The sequence below is a fragment of the Rhincodon typus genome, chromosome 1 (assembly GCF_021869965.1).
Source record: "Rhincodon typus isolate 14 chromosome 1, sRhiTyp1.1, whole genome shotgun sequence".
NCBI classification, from domain to species: Eukaryota; Metazoa; Chordata; class Chondrichthyes; order Orectolobiformes; family Rhincodontidae; genus Rhincodon; species Rhincodon typus.
Window position 1 is genome coordinate 39232742 of NC_063332.1, and position 22018 is coordinate 39254759.

At 38.8% G+C, this 22018-nt stretch overlaps 1 protein-coding gene across 1 annotated transcript in view; it reads right to left on the bottom strand.

The window, feature by feature from the left end:
* Positions 1-9500: 9500 nt before the first annotated feature.
* The window catches only part of il11ra (interleukin 11 receptor, alpha), a 48875-nt gene continuing 36357 nt past the window's right edge, over positions 9501-22018 (bottom strand). The window contains exons 7-9 of the mRNA XM_048602449.1: positions 20629-20719; positions 19146-19219; positions 9501-12317 (exon numbers count right to left, since the gene is read on the bottom strand). Of these exons, the coding sequence (XP_048458406.1) occupies positions 19150-19219; positions 20629-20719 (161 nt within the window). The 3' untranslated portion in view covers positions 9501-12317; positions 19146-19149. The remainder of the gene's footprint in view (positions 12318-19145; positions 19220-20628; positions 20720-22018) is intronic.

Here is a 22018-nt window from a genome sequence, read left to right on the forward strand (position 1 = left end):
TTCAGGACTTTTTTTCTGGTTATGTTTGAGTCAGTATGCTAGTCAATTGTTAAAGTGAAAGCACATTTTCAAAAAGGCAGATAAAACCATGAGGGTGTTTTTTTTTTTTGCTCCAAAGTGACTAAACCGTGCAAACTTGAGGCCTAGAAATCTGGTCGTGTGCTTGTTTTACTTGTCATTCAGTGTCTCTCTTCAGATCATGGGTTCTACCTGTGGCCACTTGAAACTCAGCTCTGATAATGAACGTGGTTGAAATTTCTCTGTTGTGCTGTGACCTGTCTGAGCTCCACCCCATCACCTTGGCAATTTGAAACAACCAGCATTCCAACTTCAGTAACCTCAAAATCTTCAACTGTGTTTCACTGCTTCCTGGTCAAAGTTCGTGAACAAGAGCAGCTCAGCTGAAGACTGGTGAGTATGTAAATTTTTGCAAGATTTGTTATGAAACCTGTGTTTTTAATGTATCATGTCCAGCGAGACACTCGATGCAGCATTTGATGAAATATGGCATCAAGGAGTCATAATAAAATTTGACTTGATGAGAATCTAGGGAAAACTCTAGCTGGAATAGAGCCTAGCAAAAAGGAAGATGGTTGTAAATACTGGAGATCAATCATCTCAGACACAGGACATTGCTATAGGAATTAATCAGGATGTTATCCTAGGCCCAATCATTTTCCCTCCAAAATGTTAAATGAGTGTATGTTAGCTAACGTTTGCAACATGATTAATATCATTCACTAATCCTCGGATACTGAAGCAGTCTGCATCCACATACAACAAGATGTGCACAACAATGAGGCTTGAGATGATGCGTGTTGTGAATGTTACTTGCTACTAAATTGCCAGGCGTTGACCATCTCCATCAAGAGTCTGTCATCCATTGACATTCAATGGCATTACTGTCTTGGCTGTCATCCTTAATTACTTTGCATCAGTATTCACCATGGAGAATTGTGGTAAGATTAGGGAGTGGTATGTTGGTATTCTAGGCAATTCAATATTAAGAGGAAGGTGTCTTCAAAAACATTTAAGGTAGTTAGGTCCCGTCAGGCCCTGGAAACTTATCAGGATAACGAGGATGGTAAGGGAAGAGATTGCTAGAGCTTTGACATAAATCTTTGTATCCACTTTAGCCGCAGGTGAGGTCCTTGGCTATTCTCAGTAGTCCATGTTGTTCCTTTAACCCAAGAGCAGCAGGGATAATCCAGGAAATTGGTAAGCCATGCATCAATGGTAGGGTAATTATTGGAGAAGACTCTTAGGGATAGGATTTATTTGCATTTGGAGAGGAATAGACTTAGTCAGTATGGCCTTATGCAGAGGAAGGTCTTGTCTCCCAAACTTGATCAGATTTTCTGAGGAAGTAACGAAGATAATTGAGGGTAGGGCAGTGGATATCATCTACATGAACTTTACTAAAGCATTTAACAAGGTCCCTCATGGTAGGCTGGTCCAGAAGATTAAGTCATGTGTCATCCATGGTGAGTTGGCAAGTTGGATACAAAATTGGCTTAGTCATCGAAGATAGAAGGTGGTTGTGGAGGGGTGTTTTTCTGATTGGAGGACTGTGACCAGTGGTCTGCAAGGATCAGTGCTGGTACCTCTCTTTGTGATATGTATAAATGATTTAGATGAAAACGAAGTGGTCTGATTAATAAGTTTGCAAACCAACACAGAAATTGGTGGATTGAAGAAGCTTAGCATAGGACACAGACCAGTTGGTAAATTGGGCAGAGAAATGGCAGATAGAGTTTAATCTGGACAAGTATGAGGTGATGCATTTTGGGAGGTCAAAAGCAAGAGGAAAGTAAACAGTAAGTGGCTAGACACTTAAGAGTATTGATCTACAGAGGAATCCATAGCTCCCTGAAAGTGACAAAGCAAGTGGATAAGGTGGTAAAGAAAGTGTATAGCATGTTTGCCTTCAGTCAGGGTACTGTGTGTGAAATTTGGCAAGTCACATTGCACTTTAGTTAGGCCACATTTGAAATAGTTTGCGGTTCTGATCACTGCTGTATAGGAAGGATACAGAGGCTTTGGAGAGGGTACAGAAGCGATTTGCTAGGATTGGAGTGTATTGGCTACAAGGACAAACTCGGATTGTTTTCTGAAGCTGAAGAGTGACCTGATATGTAAAATCATGAAATGCATGGATAGGGTGGACAGTTAGAATCTTTTTGCCAGGATGGAAAAAGCAAATACTAGGAGGCATGGGCTTAAGGTTGGGGGGGAAGAAGTTGAAAGGAGATGTGTGAGGAAAGTTCTTTATTTACACAGGGTGATGCGTGCTTGGCATGTGCTGTCAGGGGCAGTGGTAGAAGCAGAGAGATAGTAATGTTTAAGAGGCACTGAAACAGAAACATAAACAAGCAGGGAAGTATAGGGATACAGACCACGTGGCCATTTGGATTAGTTTAAAATGGCATCATGGTTGGCACAGATATGCTGGGCCAAAGGGCCTGTACCTGTGCTGTCCTGCTCTATGTTCTATCCCCCTCACTCTGTAATTGTGTTGTTGTGTAACATTAATGGTTTTCCAATTTTTGCAATTTCTCCGTAGGCCAAGGTGCAGCATTCATTTAACCTCAAATGGAAATGCTATGTAAAAATGGGTAAGAATAATTTAGTTCACTTTGCAAACTTCTATATTCTGTGTGCCTGTGTCTAATTATCCCTACTCTAATCTCAGATTAAATTTGACAGATTAGACAATTTATACTCCTGCTGTTCAAATTCCCCAAATTACGCGATTACACTTGCAATACAAGAGATTAACTACCATCTATCCGATATAAATTGTATACTATACTTTTTTTAAAACCATGTTTTGTGTATGAAGTAACAATTGAAAAAAATATGGAATTCATTATCCTAGAAATGCTGAATTTTATTTGTATTTATACCTCTGATTTGTTTTGAGAGTTTGAGTTTACTAGTAAGTTCATAATTAATATACAATTGATTGTTGAAAATGCAATTCAGAGTTGAAGGACTGACTTAACACTACAGTCTTTCAAAGGTGCTTTGAGCCCTGAAATTGAAGAAATGTAAACCCAATCAGTTTTTCAAAAGGTTTCTTCCACATATTCGTTAAAAATATACCTTATTCCTACTAACAAGCAGTTCTAAATAGAGAACACAGAATTTTGGACAATTGGCAAATAAAGGGTGAGATGAGAAATTTTTTTGCATAAGGTTATGAACTGAAGTCCACTGTTTGAAGTGGAGTGGATACTTGAAAAGCAACAGTTGGCAGGGCTTCAGGGAAAGAGCATTAGCACTGAACTAATTGGAAGGCTGTTTGAAAGAGGCAGCACTGGCACAATGAGCCTAAATAGCCTCCTTTTTATGTGATATAATGAACAAGAGTTTTGTTTTTCCCCCTTTTAGATTGGATTTAACCTTTTAATAAAGTACTAGTTAGCAGCTTTTACTGCAGTAGTCATAAATACACTGGAATGTTTCATTTTATCATGGTGTGTTTATAGCTTTGTCTGATTCCAGCCAGAGTATATGATGTGTGGTTTCTGAAAGTTTATTGGAAGTCGAATAAAAAAAATCTTTTGCTCTGGGAGGTGGTGGGCTTGGAAGTGGAGTGGTGGTATGCTAAAAACCCTGCTGTCTTTCCGCATCAGCCTGAATTAAGTTCTGGGCTACGATTCACCTATTGTGCTGCTGCCACCTCACATCGCTTAGCTTTGTTGTTTGTACAGATTAGGAGCAGGAATAGGGTACTCCACCCTGTGCACCTGCTCCACCATTCAATTAAGACAGTGGCTGATCTGCTTCCACCATATTCCCTCCTACCCATGGTAACCTTTTACCTCCTTGTTACCAACCTGATTGACTAGCAGCTGTCACTACACAGGATGTCTGCCTAAAGTCTTGATTCCAGTGGCTTCACCATTGCCTGGTTGGCATGTGGTTCAGTACACCTAGCCTGGAAGGAATAGCGTAATCTTTCACCAAGCTCTCCAATGGGCTAGTGAGTGCTGACGCCTCAACATGATGTGTATCAAGAGGCATTTGTGCTTCACAAACAATAATAATTTGAAAATTCAAGATTTAACATAGCACTCAAAGTGCAAATGAACAAAAACCATTAGTGTTTTGATTTTTATTGTCATGGAAACAGAGAAAAGCGTTCACTGCCAGTATAGCTCTAGATTACTCGTCCTGTACGTGATTACAAATCAGGCATGTACTTAAAACAATCTTAATGCATATTATGCACCTGCCAGTGGTGGTAATGTAACATTAATGGTTTCCATTTTTGCTGTTTCTGTGTGGACCAATGTGCAGCATTCGTATATTTTGAAAAATACATTGAAATATAACTAGACAAATTAGTACTGGAGAAATGAATGAGAATATAATTTGATAAACCCCTTAAACCTGATTATCTAGATACTAGAGCATTGAAAGAGGTGGCTGTATGGATAATGAATGCATTAATGATCATCTTTCTAAATTAACAGCTCCTACATATAAGGTAGCCAGTGTAACTCAATTTTTTTCTTAGAAATAGGGAGAGAAAATGGGTACTGCAGACCAATTATCTGACATCAGTCTGGGAAATGCTATGATCTGTTATAAAGAATGCGATAACTAGACTTAAAAATTAGCAGTAGAATCGAGCAACGTCAACATGTATTATAACAGGGAAGTCAACTTTGACAAACCATTTGGACGTTTTCAGTATTTCTTTGTGTTAATTTTGATCTGGGTATCATTTTCTAGGCCTGTATTTATTGCCCAGGGGCAGTTAAAAATCAACCACATCTCTAGGTAGGCCAGACTAGATAAGGATGGCAGATTTCCTTCATTAAAAAGGACATTAGTGAACCAGATGTGTTACATGATCGCCATTAGGCTAACTTTTTATTTTAGCAGCAACATCCACATCCTAAGAATACATTTGTAAAAAATAGATAAATGATTTAGATCTACCTGCCTTTAAAGGCATAATTATAAGATGATTAAGGTTGGGAAATACTCCATGGTAAGCAACATTTTCCAAAAGATGACTAGGATTTGAAAGGGAGGAGTTGTGGCTCTGATAATTAAAGGTGGCATAGGGACATTCTCAAAAAAGTATCTTGGATCAGAAAACACTAGTGGGAATAGTTTGTAGGATTCGAACAGTAGTTAAACTGTTTACCAGAGCATTAAAATGATAAATTATTGGAACATGTAACAAAGACAGTGTAATAGAGGGGAACTCTTTTTAGTGTTCATATAAAGTGAACCAATCAAGTTGGCAAGGATGTTCTGGAAATTGAGATGGTAGAATGCTTTCATAACTGTTTCCTGAAGCAATATGCTGTGGAAGCAACCAGGGATAAAGCTATTTGACATGTAATATTGTGCAATGAGGAAAACTTGATTTAATGTCATAGTAAACGATTTATTGAGAATGGTGATCATATTACAATTAAATTCCATATTAAATTTCAAAGAGACAATACCAGTCACCAACAGGAATCTTAATAAGGAGCATCACATAGAATGTGTAGAAGCCAGACACCCTTTTTACAACATTAGCTGCAGTATTCAGATAAATAGCATTCAGATGTCCTAAAACTTCTTTGAAATGCAATCAAAAGAAGGTAAGTGTGTAAGAGGTGGAGTGTCAGGGTCAGGAGGGAGTTGGGTAGGATATTAGACTAGTTATTTCAGATTGGATTGTAATCAGGAATTTGAGGGGGAAGAGTCCAAATTTAGACTTTTTTTCTATCTAATGATTCTGTGATAAGTCTCCAAATAAGTAAGTCAGAACTGCTCAAACTCTGAGTTGGAGACTTTTTTAGAGAATCCAAAGGAACATGGGAATTACTTGTCAGAGGTTCAAACTTCCCTGGCAATTCCCAAAGAGAGAATGCAGTGAGATTCTGAGGGATCCCGTGGTACATCTTCCACAGTACTTCTGATGTCCAGCTATCCATGGCCTAAAAGATCTGGCCCATAGTTACTTGCAGCATAAAGGTCTTTTCAATCCATTCTAAATGAGTCAGTCAGTTCCGTATCTGTGTCCAGTTCCTATAAGTGTGAAGGTTTAAGCCTTTCCAAGTGCTGTAATGATTTCTTTTTGAAGTCATGTCTCCATTTCCACCGCCTCATGGGTAGTGAGTTTCACATCATTACCACTTGCTACATAAAAATTCTTCCTCTCATTCGTTCTGCATTTCTTGCCCAAAATCTTAAATACCCCAGTCCTTATACCAACCTGTTAACAGGTAAACAAGGAAAGTTTCCCACGTACGCTTCTAAAAATCTCCGTGATATCTCCTTTGCTTCAAGAAGAACAATCACAGTTTTTCTAACCTTAGCGAGTAATTGGAATTCCCCAACCGTAGAGCCATCCTGCTAAAATATCTTCTGCCTCCTGTCAAGAATCTTCACATCCCATCCTAAACATGTGACCAAATCTCAACATGTAGCCTTATTAGACCTTTAATGATCAGTATAACTTTCCTGCCTTTGTACTCAATACCTCTATTCATGAAGCCTAAAATCCTTTGTACTTGGCTAACCACTGAACGTGTCCTGCCATCTTAAAACTCAATGCACGTGCACTCTAACTCTTCCTCCTTTCTCACTCCTTCTCAGAGAAGTAATGAAAACCTTAAATTGAGTCTTCAGTAAAATATTATTTTACATATAATTTTAAAGTTCATTCTGTGTATGCTTAAGTCCCGTTTAAGTGTTCAGTACAATGTAAAAAAAAAAGTCCAACCCTGTATTCAAACTATTTATCATAACTAATCTTAGAGTATATGACTCAACTATAATGGAACAACAGCAATAATCCAGTGTTTAGCTGAAAACAACTACATTGAAAACAGATGGCTGGACTGCTAAACGACTTGATGATGCCATATTAATGATCATACAGGGCACAATGTCAAAGTTTGGAGATGACAAAACTTGGAAATATTGTCAACTGCAGGAATGATAATGAAAGACATCATGCAAACATTAACAGACTAGTGAAATGGACAAACACGGCAGTACAAATTTAACACAGAAGAATTAAGTGATACCTATTGGTGGAAAGAATGAGTGCATAAATAGGGACACCTTGGATAAATATACACAAATATTTGAAAGTAATAGGAGAAGATTAGGAAAGTGAAGGGCATACAAATCCTGGGCTTTAGAAATTTAAAGTGTAAAATCAAGGGTGTTATGATGAAACTCAACACTGATTTAGCTTCAAATGAAAGGCTGGGAAATCTGTAGAGAGGGTGTAAAAGATTTACAAGAATGGTGCCAAGGACAAGACATATCAAGTATGAGGGTAGATTGGAAATGCTGGGTTTATTCTCACACAACTCTAGAAGGATAGAGTTGCTTAACATCTTAGGGTCTAAACAGAATAGAGAGATCCATGTGAGAATCCGAACACATTTAAGGGGAAACAGCAGGAGAAAAGGTATGGAAAGGTACAAATGTAAAGGAAAAGTGGACTATGTAAATTGCTCTTCCGCAGAGCCAACACACATTTGATGGGTTGGTTGGCTTCCTTCTTCACTTTAACCATAATATGATGCTAAGACATTTCTTAGAACCCATCTCTGATCTAGTTTTTGGTCATGTGCCCTGATACATACCATTAACAAATCTTGCAAAAATGCAAGGCACAGTGGCTCAGTGGTTAGCACTGCTGCTGCACAGCATCAAGGACCCAGGTTTGATTCCATCCTTGGATGACTGTGCAAACCTCCACAGACATTCTACCAGCATCTGTGTGCGTTTGCTCTGGTTTTCCTCCCACAGTCCAAAAATTAGGTGGATTGGCCATGCTAAATTGCCCATAGTGTCCAGGGATGTCCAGGGTACGTGGATTATCCTTGGGAAATGCAGGGTTATAGGGTAGGATGCTATTAGGAGGGTTGGTGTGGACTTGATGGGCCAGATAACCTGCTTCCACCCTGTAGGGATTCTGTGAACATCACTAGTACATACTGCCTACACTTAATTGCCGTCCTGAAGGTCATGGTGACCTAACAACTTGAACTATAATCCCATAGGATTGTTAGAGAGGGAGTTCCAGGATTTTGACCCAGTGACACATGAGGAATGGTGATAGATAATTCTAAGGCTGGGTGATGTGGGACCTGGAGGAGCTGCCGCCCTTCTTCTCGGTGGTAATCTATGGGTTAATGTTGCTTTATAATGCTCCATTCAAGTGTTTTGGACTGTGTATTATGTTGAAGGCTCTATATGTACAAAAGTTATTTTGGTGATACCTAACAGAAATTGTTTTGGTCTGTTGCTTAGATTGGTTGTTATTTTAACCAAGATTGATACTAGGTTAATGAGCTGATATTTAATCAGATTTGTACCTGCTTTAGTTACACATTTGTGATTATAATTTTCTATGAAATTCTTTGATTAATTGCAGAGGCTTTCCAGATTCAATTAAATACTGTTCAGCAATCTGGTTTGTTCGCTATGTCCACCTTTGGCATCACATGTAAACCAAACATTTGATTCTCAGGCCTTGATTTTCATTCCCAAGGTGTGTGTATGGAACTTGGAAACTTCCTGCTCCTACACCCATCATGAGACAAAACGCCCTGAACGGCGAGTTTTTTTTTTCTCCTCCAAAGGGTGCAGGGACAGGTTAAGAATGAAGTTGGGACCACTGGCCCAAACAGAGATGCAGGTGCCACAGGGGTTGCTGAGTCAGGCTATATAAAAATTGCCCAACTTGGGTTTCTGTGATTCATCCCAGCTGCTTTCCTAAATATTAGAGCCTCTAACCTTCATCCTCACTCTACCTATTTCCCATGTGGGTACATTGCCAATCTTCAACTCTCATCCTCCATGCTAATCCAATTTTTCCATTAACTCCCTTGGTTCAGGAGTCATGCTGAGATAAAGTAAAGTTTTAAGAATATTATAGATTGCCCGTGCAATGCAGTTAAATCTCATGAAGTTTTTAATCTGTTATAAAAACAAAACTGTATTCATAATCCCACAAAAGACAGTCTTTTTTTAATTACCCAATGGGTTATGCAAAACAGACAATGCTATAATGATAATACTTCATGTAAACAAATGTTTACTGAAACTGTTAAAACATTTTTCATTCAACTTGGACACAGGTAGTCATTGGCTTGATAGTTCTACATACCTTATTTGCCCTTCATTTAGTGTGGAATAAGGCCCTTGCTCCACGGAAAATAAGGCTGAATTAACATGGTTTTGCTGAATTCTGGTTTCCCACATGTGCAAGTCATGTGTACCCCCCAGTTCCCTCACCTGCAGCCCACCCCCATAAAATGGTTTCTGCTGAATATGGGGATGAGACCTCCAGATATTGGGTATGTATGGCTGTTTGGATGTGCCACAGTCTCCATGAAAATCCAGGCCTACATCTCTAAACATTATAAAACTCTGCAATGAGAAAATTATTTTGTTTTGTCCTGCACAAGTATAATTGAATGTGAAAAAAGCTTTAATGTCATATTTCAAAACAATGTTTATTTTCAAAATGTGATTGGTTATAAGAATATTCCAATTGCAATATGACAAAATAGAACATTCAGTGAAAAACAAGACATTTTCTGGCATTCATTAAAAAAAACTGCAAATGCAATTAAATCAACAATACTTCCTGTAATGAAAGATTTGTGATAAACTTTACTCAAAATAGTTTTGGTAAAAATAAATTTCAACAATTGTTTTTCTAGTTTTAAAAAAAATCATATTTTATGTATAGGAGGCAGTTTTCGGGAGCCAACAGGTAATAGCTTATTAAAAATTTTACAGATACAATAAAGTGTTGAATAAAGCTGGTACATAGCCAGTAAGTGGTCACAATTTACATTTGAAGTACTTAGTAATTTTGTTGGAGCTATTAAAAATGTAATGCATTGACAATTGAATTTTTTGAAAATCTTTCTCAGCAGCAAAGCTACTGCAAAAGGTCTCCCCACTCTCTCCACACTCCTCCCCCCCAAACACATCAAATTGTCACCAAACATTCACTTACGTACCAAATAATCCAGTAAATTCCAAATTTAGACTCTTAAAAAACATTAGATTTATCAGTTATCTCAATAAAACTACAAATTTTACATTTTGATTTTGAAGTGAAATATTTCCTTGTCCTTTTGAGGTACTGTAAAATCTAAATTCAACATTTTGAAATTAGTAGAGAAGATATTTAATTTCTCAAACAGCTCAAATCTCCAATGATATATTCCCCCTCCTGGAAAACGGCTCTAAAATGCAAAGGTGAGGCAGTTGCCCAGAGTACTACAAAACATGTGCTAGTGCAACCAGTAGTTAGTCTGGTTGGCAGTTGAACCTGGTGACTGGCAAATACCCATACTGCCTTCACTAAATTATTAGTTACCCAAATGAAATAATTACAAATAGGACAAGTTTTACCATAAGGCATCAATACTTTATAAATATTGCAGACAAAGTAATATTATATGCAAGAGAAACTGTGTTAGAAACAGTTGTTACTTTGTTATTTGTAAGGGCTAAACCAATTATTCAACACCACGTGCTAGGCCTGTATGGGTTGGTGTCACATTGTGATCTCTGATAATTCTTTTAGCAAAGGACGACTAATTAATCAACATTCAGCCCAACCAGGAGACAGAAATTGCTGATCATCTATCCTCCTTAATAAAAACAAACTTAAAATTATTCAGAGCTTGAAGAAAACACCATCCTTCCTCTTGTCCCACACACACCAAAATTCTTTCCTCATCAGATAATATCAAAATAAGGCCTTCACTTACTACAAGAGATCTAATTATCAAGTACAGTCTTAATCAGCCCAACACTACAGTATGACATCAGCTGGAAATTTATTTATTTTTATAATATCCCCCCCTCGCTTCTTAAAGTTGGCACCTCATATTACAAAGAATAAGGAAAGAGTATTTGGCTTATTGAAGCTTGAAAAACATGTATTTTACCTTATGATCTATATTAAACTTGAGGCTGCAATTTTCCACTCCCTGAAGGTGCTGAGAAGGGCAAGTTGTCCTTTGAGAGATGCAAACCCCCTTCTCACCAGAAACAAAGGCCCAATGATGAGTTATCAGCCACTTAAGGATATCAGCTTGGCACTTAAGAATCTTTACTCATCACTATCCTGATCATCTGTTAAAAGTTTGTCATCTGTCTCCTGGCAGACAAGGAAAGTAGCAGGTTTTCTTGACCTGTCAGATTGGGTGGGGGGAGGAGAATCGGAGACAGCAATGGCCGTGGAAAGCCTCCCCTCTGAGCCCAATAACGCCCACCCTTCCCAACGGAAGCAAAAAAGGAAATTTAGCTTCTCATCTTTGGATCCCTAAGTATTAGTCTTTCGGACCCAGAAACTGCCAGTGAGAGGGACACCACTGTTGAGGCTTGCAATTGGATGACAAGTTTGCTAGTCAGCTCGTAACAAGTTGATGGGAACTCAGTGTGATGAACCATCATGCTGGAGGGAGCGGTGATTAGCTGCCACTGAACATGCCTGCCTCAGACAAACTAAAAATCAGTCCGATTGCATTGGGCACAGTTAGTCATCTAGGTGTTTTTGAGAAGTTCCCATTCAATGCAAAATTTGTCATGAACCGGCAATAGGGCAGCATTTTAAAAACAATTATTAAAAAGTTGCATTAAGAAAATCCCTGGTGTGTGTGGTATTTGGTTAATACAGTTGAAGGTAGGATTATGCACAACAAACAAACATTTTAACATTACAGTGGAAATTCAACACCTAAATTTAAACTATTGAAAATTACTCCAAAAGAGTCAGCTTAATTTTAGAGCCACCTCAAAAGCCTGAAAACAAACAGCGGAAATTCCTAACAATAATTAATTCTTCCTGTTATCATAGCCAGTTTTAAGAGTGGTGTCTAATCCAAAAACAGCAGAAATGTTTCAATGTAAAATTTAATTTTCTATGGTTAGATGTATTGTGGTTGAACTGTATTGTTTTAAATAAAAGCATCACATAGCTTAATTTTTTTTTTATTCTATACTATAGATGTGGGTAAACCTAGTGTGGCCAGCACTTGCGGTCCATCCTTAAGTGTCCTTGAGAAGGGAGAAAATTTTATTTGAGCATCTGCAGTCCACATGGTACAGGTATATCCATAGTGCTGTAGGAAAGCGATTTCCAAGAACTTTACCCAGCAACATTGAAGGAAAGGCGACGTAGTTCCGTGTCAGGGTGATGAGTGATTTAGTGGGCAATTTGCAGGTTCCCATGTACCAGCTGTCCCTAAATGGTCCCATCTGTATTATTTTGTCCAAGTTGCAGCACAAAATTGTCATCTTTGGCAAGGCAATTTCTTAAATTAAAAAACATAGTATTATGGTTCCATAGAAAAAGTAGCCCTTAAATATTACTTAAGTAACCAGTGCGAGCAACCATGAAAAATTGGTGCCATAGGCCATTGCATCTAAGCTGTTTACATCTCTCTACACTTCAAGCTATTGGATTGCAAAGTGATCAGAAGCAAGAACAATGGTTGATGTTCTTTAGCTCCAGCAAATTATGGTGCATCCACTGGTGCTAGAAGTCTTAGCCTGGAGAGCACTCGAATAATATTTTGTATTGGGGCCTCTGAGAACAGCAGTTTCTGGAGTTACACATTTAAAATTATTAGCAAAATCACTTAATGGATGGCAGTTTTCTCACTTAGTTTTTTGCAGTAGTGACTGACATTGCAATTTACGTTATTAGCTTGTAAGGATACTCTGACAGTTCTCACCCTATATTGAAATGGACACGAGAGGTCACAATGCTCTGGCATATCAGAAATAAGGTAATTGGTAGATTTCGAAGTATTGAATACATGTGCAACTCGGGTAACTAGATTCATAGCTCAGACAAAAGTGATACAAGCTTTTTATAAAATTGCAAAATTTGTCATTTTCAGTGTGAACGAATGACAGAGGTTGTGAACATTTGGAGAAACTTGATTCTTTGTGAACCTGTTAACATTTTAATAAACTAACATCACATATTATGGATTGTAAATGATTGATAATATGCTTCTTAATGACTGATTTAAGTGCTTTTAAGGTTTAGTATCGATACAAGTCTATGTATCACTGTGATGCCAGTGTGTAGCATTTTTTGGTACCAGTTATGAAACAAGGATAAACTAAAAAGGGACTGTTGTAAATATCAGTAAGCACGGGGAGCCTATTGTCTGTTCCCACATCTATGTTACTCATTTTCATTGTAGGTCCTGCACAAGTGCCTGCCAGTGACTGAAAAACCCTGCTTCTGAGCAAAGGTTAGGCTAGGATGCAGTCACAACTTTAAACCTTGCAGACAACACAAAATACACTTCCAGTGTGCACACGCCGAATCTTATGGCACTGGTTCATTTCATACTACTGCAGGAAGTATTTGCATTATCAGTCTACTGGGAATCATGGAGGCATCAAGAATGTAGCAAACCATAATGAGTGACCACAACATGATAAGAATTTTTTTTAAATCAAGGTGGAGAGTGAGGTAGTTGATTTGGAGACTAAGGTGCTGAATCTTAATAAAGGAAACTATGAAGGTATGAGGTGAGAGTTAGCCTTGATAGATTGGGGATTACTTAAAGGTGTGACAGTAGGCAGGCAATGGTAAATATTCAAAGAACGCACAGGGGAACAGCAACAACTGTTTATTCCTGATTGGCACAAAAGCAAAATGGGTAAGAGGGCCAATCCATGGCTTACAAAGGAAATTCAAGATAGTATATGATCCAAGGAAGAAGCATACGGATTGGCCAAGACAAATAATATGAGGATTGGGAGCAGTTTGCTGAATTCTAAAGGATCAAGGAATTGATTAAGAAGGGGAAAATACACTAGGAAGGTAAGCTTGCAGGGAACATATAGACTGACACTAGGAGTTTCTATAGGTACGTGAAGAGAAAGAGATTGGTGAAGACAGGTGTTAGGTCCCCTAAAGACAGCAATGGGGGAACATATAATAGGGGACAAAGAAATGGCTGAGCAACTGAATACGTACTTTTGTTTTGTGTCCTCTTTTGTGAAGACAGAACCAATACCAGAAATGTTGGAGGATGCAAGATTTAGTGAGAGGGAAGAATTGGGGGAGATCAATATTAATAGAGAGAATGTACTAGGAAAACTGATGGTTTGAAGATGGATAAATCCCCAGGGCCTGATAATCCACATCCCAGAGTACTCAAGGGAGTGGCTCTAGAAATTAGTCGTCTTAGTGGTCATCTTCCAGGATTCTACAGGGTCTGGAGGGTAGTTAATGTCACTCCAATATTCAAAAAGGGAGGTAAAGAGAAACAGGGAATTTATAGACCAGCAAGCCCAACATCAGTAGTGGGAAAATTCTCAAATCCATTATCAAGGACTGAAAGCAGTGGCAGGATCAGACAGAGTCAGCGTGGGTTTATGAAAGGGGTAATCATGCTTGACAAATCTGTTGAAATTGTATGAAGATGTAATTAAATCGACAAGGGGGAAGCCAGTCAATGTGGAATGCGGAGATAACAAGGTGTAGAGCTGGATGAACACAGCATAGGAGCAGGAAGGCTGACGTTTCGGGCCTAGACCCTTCATCAGAAATGGGGGAGGGGAAGGGGGTTCTGAAATAAATAGGGAGAGAGGGGGAGGCGGATAGAAGATGGATAGAGGAGAAGATAGGTGGAGAGGAAACAGACAGGTCAAAGAGGCGGGGATGGAGCCAGTAAAGGTGAGTGTAGGTGGGGAGGTAGGGAGGACGGACAGGTCAAGGGGGCGGGATAAGGTTAGTAGGTAGGAAATGGGGGTGCAGCTTGAGATGGGAGGAGGGGATAGGTGGGAGGAAGAACAGGTTAGGGAGGCGGGGACGAGCTGGGCTGGTTTTGGGATGCGGTAGGGGGAGGGGAGATTTTGAAGCTAGTGAAATCCACATTGATACCATTGGGCTGCAGGGTTCCCAAGCGGAATATGAGTCAGCCTTCCTGCTCCTATGATGCTGCTTGGCCTGCTGTGTTCATCCAGATCTACACCTTGTTATCTCAGATTTTCCAGCATCTGCAGTTCCTACTATCTCTGATACAATGTGGAATGCAGTTGTTGATTTGCTCACCGAGCTGGTAAGTTTGTTCATATACGTTTTGTCACCATGCTAGGTAATGTCATCAGTGCACCTCTGGTGAAGCGCAAGTGTTCGGTCCTGCTTGCTATTTAAGTGTTTTGGTTTGTTGGGGTGGGTGACATCACTTCAGGATTTGTTTCTTAGTGTGGTATATGTGGATTTTCAGAAAGCGTTTGACGAAGTCCCACATAAGAAATTATTGTGCAAGATTAAAGCACATGGGATTGAGGAAAGTGTATTGAGGTGGATAGAAAACTGGTTGGCAGAGAAGAAACAAAGAGTAGGAATTCATGGGTCCTTTTCAAATTGGCAGGCAGTAACTAGTAGGGTGCCACAGGGATCGGTACTGGGACCCCAGCCATTCACCATATATGTTAATGATTTTGATGAGGGAACAAAACGTAACATCTCCAAGTTTGCAGACAATACCACATTGGATGGGAGGGTGAACTGTGATGAGGATGCAGAAATCCTTCAGCATAACCTGGACAGGTTGGGTGAATGGGAAAATCAGTGGCAAATGCAGTATAATTTGGATAAATGTGAGATTATTCACTTTGAAAGCAAAAACAAGAAGGCAAATTACTACCTGAATGGCTGTAATTTGGGAGACGGGAGTGTACAGCGGGACCTGGGCATCCTTGTGCACCAGTCGCTGAAGGGAAACATGCAGGTGCAGCAGGCGTAAAGAAGGCAAATGGTATGTTGGCCTTCACAACGAGACGTTTCAGGTACAGGAGCAGGGGTTGTGTTGCATTTATACAGGGCTTTGGAATAGTGTGCGCAGTTTTGGTCTCCTTTTCTGAGAGAGTGCTTTTGAGGGAGTGCAGCGCAGATTTACCAGGCTGATCTGGGAATGGCAGTACTGACGTATGAGGAGAGATTGATTAGGTTAGCATTTTGTGGTGGAGTTCAGACGAATGAGGGGGGTGGCGGGGGGGGGGGGGGAGAATCTCGGAGACTTATAAAATTCTAACTGGACCATACAGGATGTTCCCGTGATGAGTGTGTCCAGAACCAGGGCTCTCAGTCTGAGGATTCATAATAGACGATTTAGGACAGAGTTGAGGAGACACTTCTTCACCCAAAGAGTGGTGAGGCTGTGGAATTCATTACCACAGGAAGTAGTTGATGCCAAAACATTGATTCCATTCACCCCAAATGCTGTATCTAGCCGCCTCTAATACGTTCAAAGGTTATGGGGAGAAAGCAGATTAGGCCACTGAGTTGGACGATCAGCCATGATCATGATATATAGTGATGCAGGCTTAAAGGGCCGAATGGCCTCCTCCTATCTTCTATGTTTCAAACGCATTATTCATCATATAATAATCTCAAATGCACACTTCGATTTGAAATGAAGCACAAGGATAAAGGGCTCATTTAAGTAATCGTCTCTGGATGACCTACACTGATTGGCTGCAAAGTCTCACTCAGTGTTGCTTATGTATGGCCCTCCAGTTAAATCAGCCAATCTGGGACCACGATCTGACACACACTCTGGTGTATTTAAATAACAGTAGTGCAATCCCCTCAAATTTTAAATCTGGAGCTTTATTCAACAATTGCAACCGATATGATCTATCTGGAATTAAAAGGTAATCAAAATTATAAAGCCGTAAAAACTTAAGTGTTGGATTGGCACAAAGGGACATTCAATTTATATAGAATCTAAACCAACATAAAATTATAATATTTATACATTATAGTTCTTTTTGTAAGAAATTATCATGATTTGTCAAACAGATATTTTGTTTGGGGGAAGAATAGAAAGAAGTGAAATGCTGCAATTTGTATAACCGTTTCCTGTGATATAGGTATCTAGTAGACCTATATTTTTCAACCTTGGTACATGATGATGTAATGGTAACCATTGAATAGTAAACTAGAGAGCTAGGGCAATGCTCTGGGGACATGAATTCAAATCTCCCATCATGCCAGCTGATGGAATCAAAATTGGAATTGCAGGTTTAAAGTTATGGAAGAAGAGAAAATGGTGACACGAGAAAAGCTTTCACTAGTAGGATCAGGAAAGCATTCCGCGAGATTGTAGCAGGGGGCAGATTCAGTTTTGGTACTCAAAAAGGGAAATATGTACATTTACAGCACAGAAGTGACTAAGTAACTTTCTCTTAGAGTAGTGGCACAGATAGGGTTGGTGCTGTAACAGTTTTGCAATCAAGTATTGACTAATTCTTGTCAATAATTCTCCACAATAATTTAAATCAATACTAAAATGTTGCCTTTGAATCAATACCCAATGCCAAATTACTGTCCTTTCTCCATGTGCTCTATAGAGGAGTATTCACTACTTGAACACGTTCAATTCACCATCACGTTTTTAAAGCCTCAAACCATTCCAAACTTCTGTAAATGATATAGACCAATATTAGACTATAGAAATGTCTACATTTCTAAAAACCTATCTCAAGGATTGGATGATGTTGCACTATATTTGTAACTAGTTCAGTACTCTGAACATTTGTTTGATTAAAATGACCAGCCTTGAATAGACAATTCAATACTACAGAATATGCTAATCAGCTTCAATAAATTATTTGCCTTTTCACTTTTCCTTTCCTCTACCTATTCCCTTCTCCTCTTTCCACACACTCCCCCCATGGCCCCCAAAGGAAAGTCCTATTGTCACAGTAAATCCATTTCTCAAAGGCTGTGCTTTAAGATAAGCACAAAAGTCTAAAACAGGCTCAGTTATCTGCTCAAAAAATAAGTTTTCCTCAGTTTAATTCTACTTGTTGGTGTAATCTTGTTGCAAGTTGCAACAATATCATGCTGCAGGTCACTAAAGCAATAGAGATGGAGTGATCTGTAGCACTACAGCCATTTTGTAACCTTTATATCATGCTGACCACTTTTTTCCCCTAGCAGTTATCCTTTCTGTCACCTTCAGAATTGACCATAATACTCCTATTGGTGTGACCCATAAAACAGAGACCTTTTATAGGTTACTTGTCAGGTTCTTCATGTTCCTCATTATGCAACCTCTAGAGGAGTAATAAAACTACATCAAATGATTTTACTTCAAATCTGCAACATAACTACAATTTTAGGAAGAGTATTAGTGACTGCAAAATCAAATGAAAGGCAAGGAGTGATTGTATTCAGGAAGTACAACATCTCATTGGGTATCAAAACTGGTTAGCATTCATTTCATTTAAACACCTTTGTGGAAATAAAAGAACGTACAATAATAGATCATGGAAAGATAACTAAACAATTCAATCTAGTATTCATTTAGTTGGCAACTCTGGAAATGTCCTTCAATTTAAAGCCCCGTGATCAATTCCTTCATAATGTTTTTCAGTTAGTTGAAGAACTGTACAACAGTGAAGAGGTCCTCCATATGACATAGTAGCCAGAATTCTCGCTCAGAACAATATGCTGAGCTGTAAGCAGAAATCTTTAGTGATAAAATGGCCAATGGTCATCATAAAATTGCAAATTCAATGTCATGTAGTCTACTGATAGATTTTCTTTTAAAATTAGTCATGCAACAAAGAAAAATGACAAGTGAAGACCATCTAGTCAGTTTGGCCTGCCCTAGCATAACACCCACATACTGTACCCTTACTCACACATTGTTCATATTCTTTTTGGAAAAAAACTAAATTAATTATAATAACTTTATATAAAAAGTTTAAAAAAAACAATCGAGCAACATTCAATAGACTCCAGTAACCGAGTGACAACCCAAAATCCACCCTTCAAAGTATTTTTTTTCTGTACCATTCTTCATCTTTTATGTCATTTCACCTGTCTTTTTGGCTAAGGGGGTGGGGGGGTGTGAAAAAATAAGGGCAAGTGGTAACTTGTTCTGAGCCATTTACGAACACATCAAATTTGAAACTGTACAAGTTTTTGATGCCTATCAGTACTGTATCAATACGACACTTAATTTCAAACACACCAGAGGGGGAAAAAGCTGGGTTTTAAATCATTGCTTAAATGGCCTCATTTATAAATCTCAGATTTTCTAAAAGTGAAGGTTGCACAAAGGTAAAGAGTAGAGTTGTCCCAGCTAACTACATACCACATTAACAAAGAGACAGTGCCTTCTTGGTCAGAATGTCATTCATATCTGACTCTTGTCGTCGTCTTCTGATCCTGCGAAGAAAATACAAATAGAAGAATATTCTTCTCAATAGTTTCAGTGACATTTGTTTCATAAAACTAATTACACTGATTAATGAGCCAGCATACTGAAGATTTATTTTATCTCATGATGGAAATTTAATCAAGAATCTTGGCACATAACTAACGAACCATAAGCAGAATGACTGTATACTCTACTTATTACTCAAGCTATAACTAGCATGATAGGTAAATCTTTATCACACCTTTATGTATTGGTTCCAATACAGTTGGAAATGGCAAGTGATTATTGTCTACTTTTCTGGGATATGGAGTGTAGTAGTCAATATTGAAATATTGAAAATAATATTGCTTAAATGTTCTTCACATTTAATGAATAAAACAGAACAGTCTTTCTTAATCACATTGGACTTCAGTTTGGACTGTAAATATGGTATTTGGGTTTTGGTCTGTGTATATGAGGGGGTATAATGATGAACTTCCAGTATTTTTGGAGCCATGAGAGATGGATTTGTTTGCATTGGAAGAGTTTTACAGGCAGATGGAATAAACATGGAGGTGCATTTTTGCATCTAGTTTAGAGATGTCCTGGTTGAGGTTAGGTACGTGGAACAGCTTCTCTTAGAGAAGAGAGATAGTTCAGAAAAGTTAAGAAATGTAAGGATTTTAATTTGAAAGTTCTGGATCAGAAGTGTCTGGTTAGAACCATGAATAGGTTATTTGAAGTTGAGAAAGTTTAAGCTCATTTGTATGACGAATCAGGGAAGAGACCTACAGTGCCAAGGACCTGGGTTCGATTCCACCCTCGGCGACTGTCTATGTGGAGTTTGCACATTGTCCCTGTGTCTGCATGGGCTTCTGCCAGGTGCTCCAGTTTCCTCCTACAGTCCAAAGATGTGCAGGGTAGGTGGATTGGCCATGCTAAATTTCCCGTAGTGTCCAGGGACGTGTAAATTAAGTGGAATGGCAGGGGAAATGTAGGTGTTACAGGGAAAGGGTATGGGTAAGGGGATAGGTCTGGGTGGACTTGTTGGGCTGATTGGCCTGTTTCCACACTGTAGGGATTCTATGATTCTATGTGATTGAAAAGTAAAATCTTTCTGGTGTTGAAGTACTGTAAAGTAATGACACTAGGATAGATGGGATTATTGTATGTTTCAAAACCTTTCAAATTGTGTCACATTTAAGCAGCTTGATTGCGTCTATTTTCTTTTGCATAAACTTCCGGTTTTTTGTTAAAACCAGACCTTAGCAATGCATGCTTTTGATTAATAAAACCACTTTATTAAATAAAACAAAATAGGATCTGTCGAGCCGAATTTCAGTCTTCAATCTGACTTTCTCCGTCATAATATCAGCTGGGTTTATAAGTAAAACTCAAGAACATGAGATCAAAAATAATACAAATACTGTTTTAATACCATAACACAAATGTAGTGGCTGCAATGCAGATTCCAATTGAAGCAGCGATGGAGATCAGTACGACAATATTTCTATCCAGTACATCAGAACCTGTGGTCAAAATAATCGAAGTAAATTAATTCACAAATATGGGACCATATGCAAAACACTGCCCAAAATCAGTCTCAAAATCTAAATTTTATTATTGGTCATTAATTTCAGTTTTTTTTTGAAGAGATGGACCTCATTCATTGTTGTTTATGAAATTATTTTACTTTCATGTATTGAGGGGGGAAATTTATAGAATCATAAAAAATGGTTACAACACAGAAGGAGATTATTTGCCTGTCAAGTCTGTGTTGCCTTTCTGCAAGACCTACACTGCTTGTGCCTTTCCCGTTCGCCATGCAATTGTTTTCTCTTCATATAGTTGTCCAATTCCCTTTTGAAAACCACAGAGACTCTGCCTCCATCACATTCTCAGGCTGTGCATTCCAAAGTCTAGCCGTTCACTATGCAAAAAAAACCTTTTCTTCATGTAAACTCTAGTTCATTTTACCAATCACTTAAATCTATATTCCTTCATTCTCAACCCTTTTCTTTAAATTCACTTGAGACATTGCCCTTAAGAAGGTGGTGGTGAGTTGCTTTCTCAGGCCACTTCAGATCACCTGCTGTTGGTTGACCTACATGCCCTTAGGGAGGGAATTCTGGGATTTTTGACCCAGCAAGAGTTTCCAAGTCCTTCTAGAAGGAAGTGGTAGTGGGTTTGGAAGCTGCTGTCTAATGATCTTTGCTGAATTTCTGCAGTGCAGCTTGTAGATAATAGCACCAGTGTGTACTAAGCATTGGTGGAGGAGGGAGGGGATGTGGTGCCAATCAAGGAGGCTGCTTTGTCCTGGGTGGTGTCAAGCTTCTTTAGCATTCCTTTCCACTCTGTCTAGACTGTTCATGATCTTTTACATCAAATATCTTTTCAACATTTCTCCTCCAAACTTGATAAGCACCCCTCACTGAAGTCCCTCATCCCTGGAACAGCTCTCATACATTCAGTTTTAAATTAAACAATCATCAGACACCCTTTAACTGTCTGCGAATGTTCTGACCACTTCTTTCCACAGACTTAATTGGAGGAGAGGTCAGTGGCAGAGAGCGGTCTCTACGCTTACCCTCCCACCTGATTATATGCCCCTTCACTAAAAGCCTCATTGTGAGGCATGCATTAAATTCCACCTACAATATCCAAGAAACATCTAATGAACTAGTGATTTCAATTAAAAAAAATCCTGGCTTTTTTTTTCCTGAAATTCCCTCTCAAATGCTATGCATTCTCGCCTCTCTTACTTTCTTTCCAGCCCTTTGGTCAAATGGTAAGTCACCTCCTCCGATACTACCTCATTTGGCTTGTTC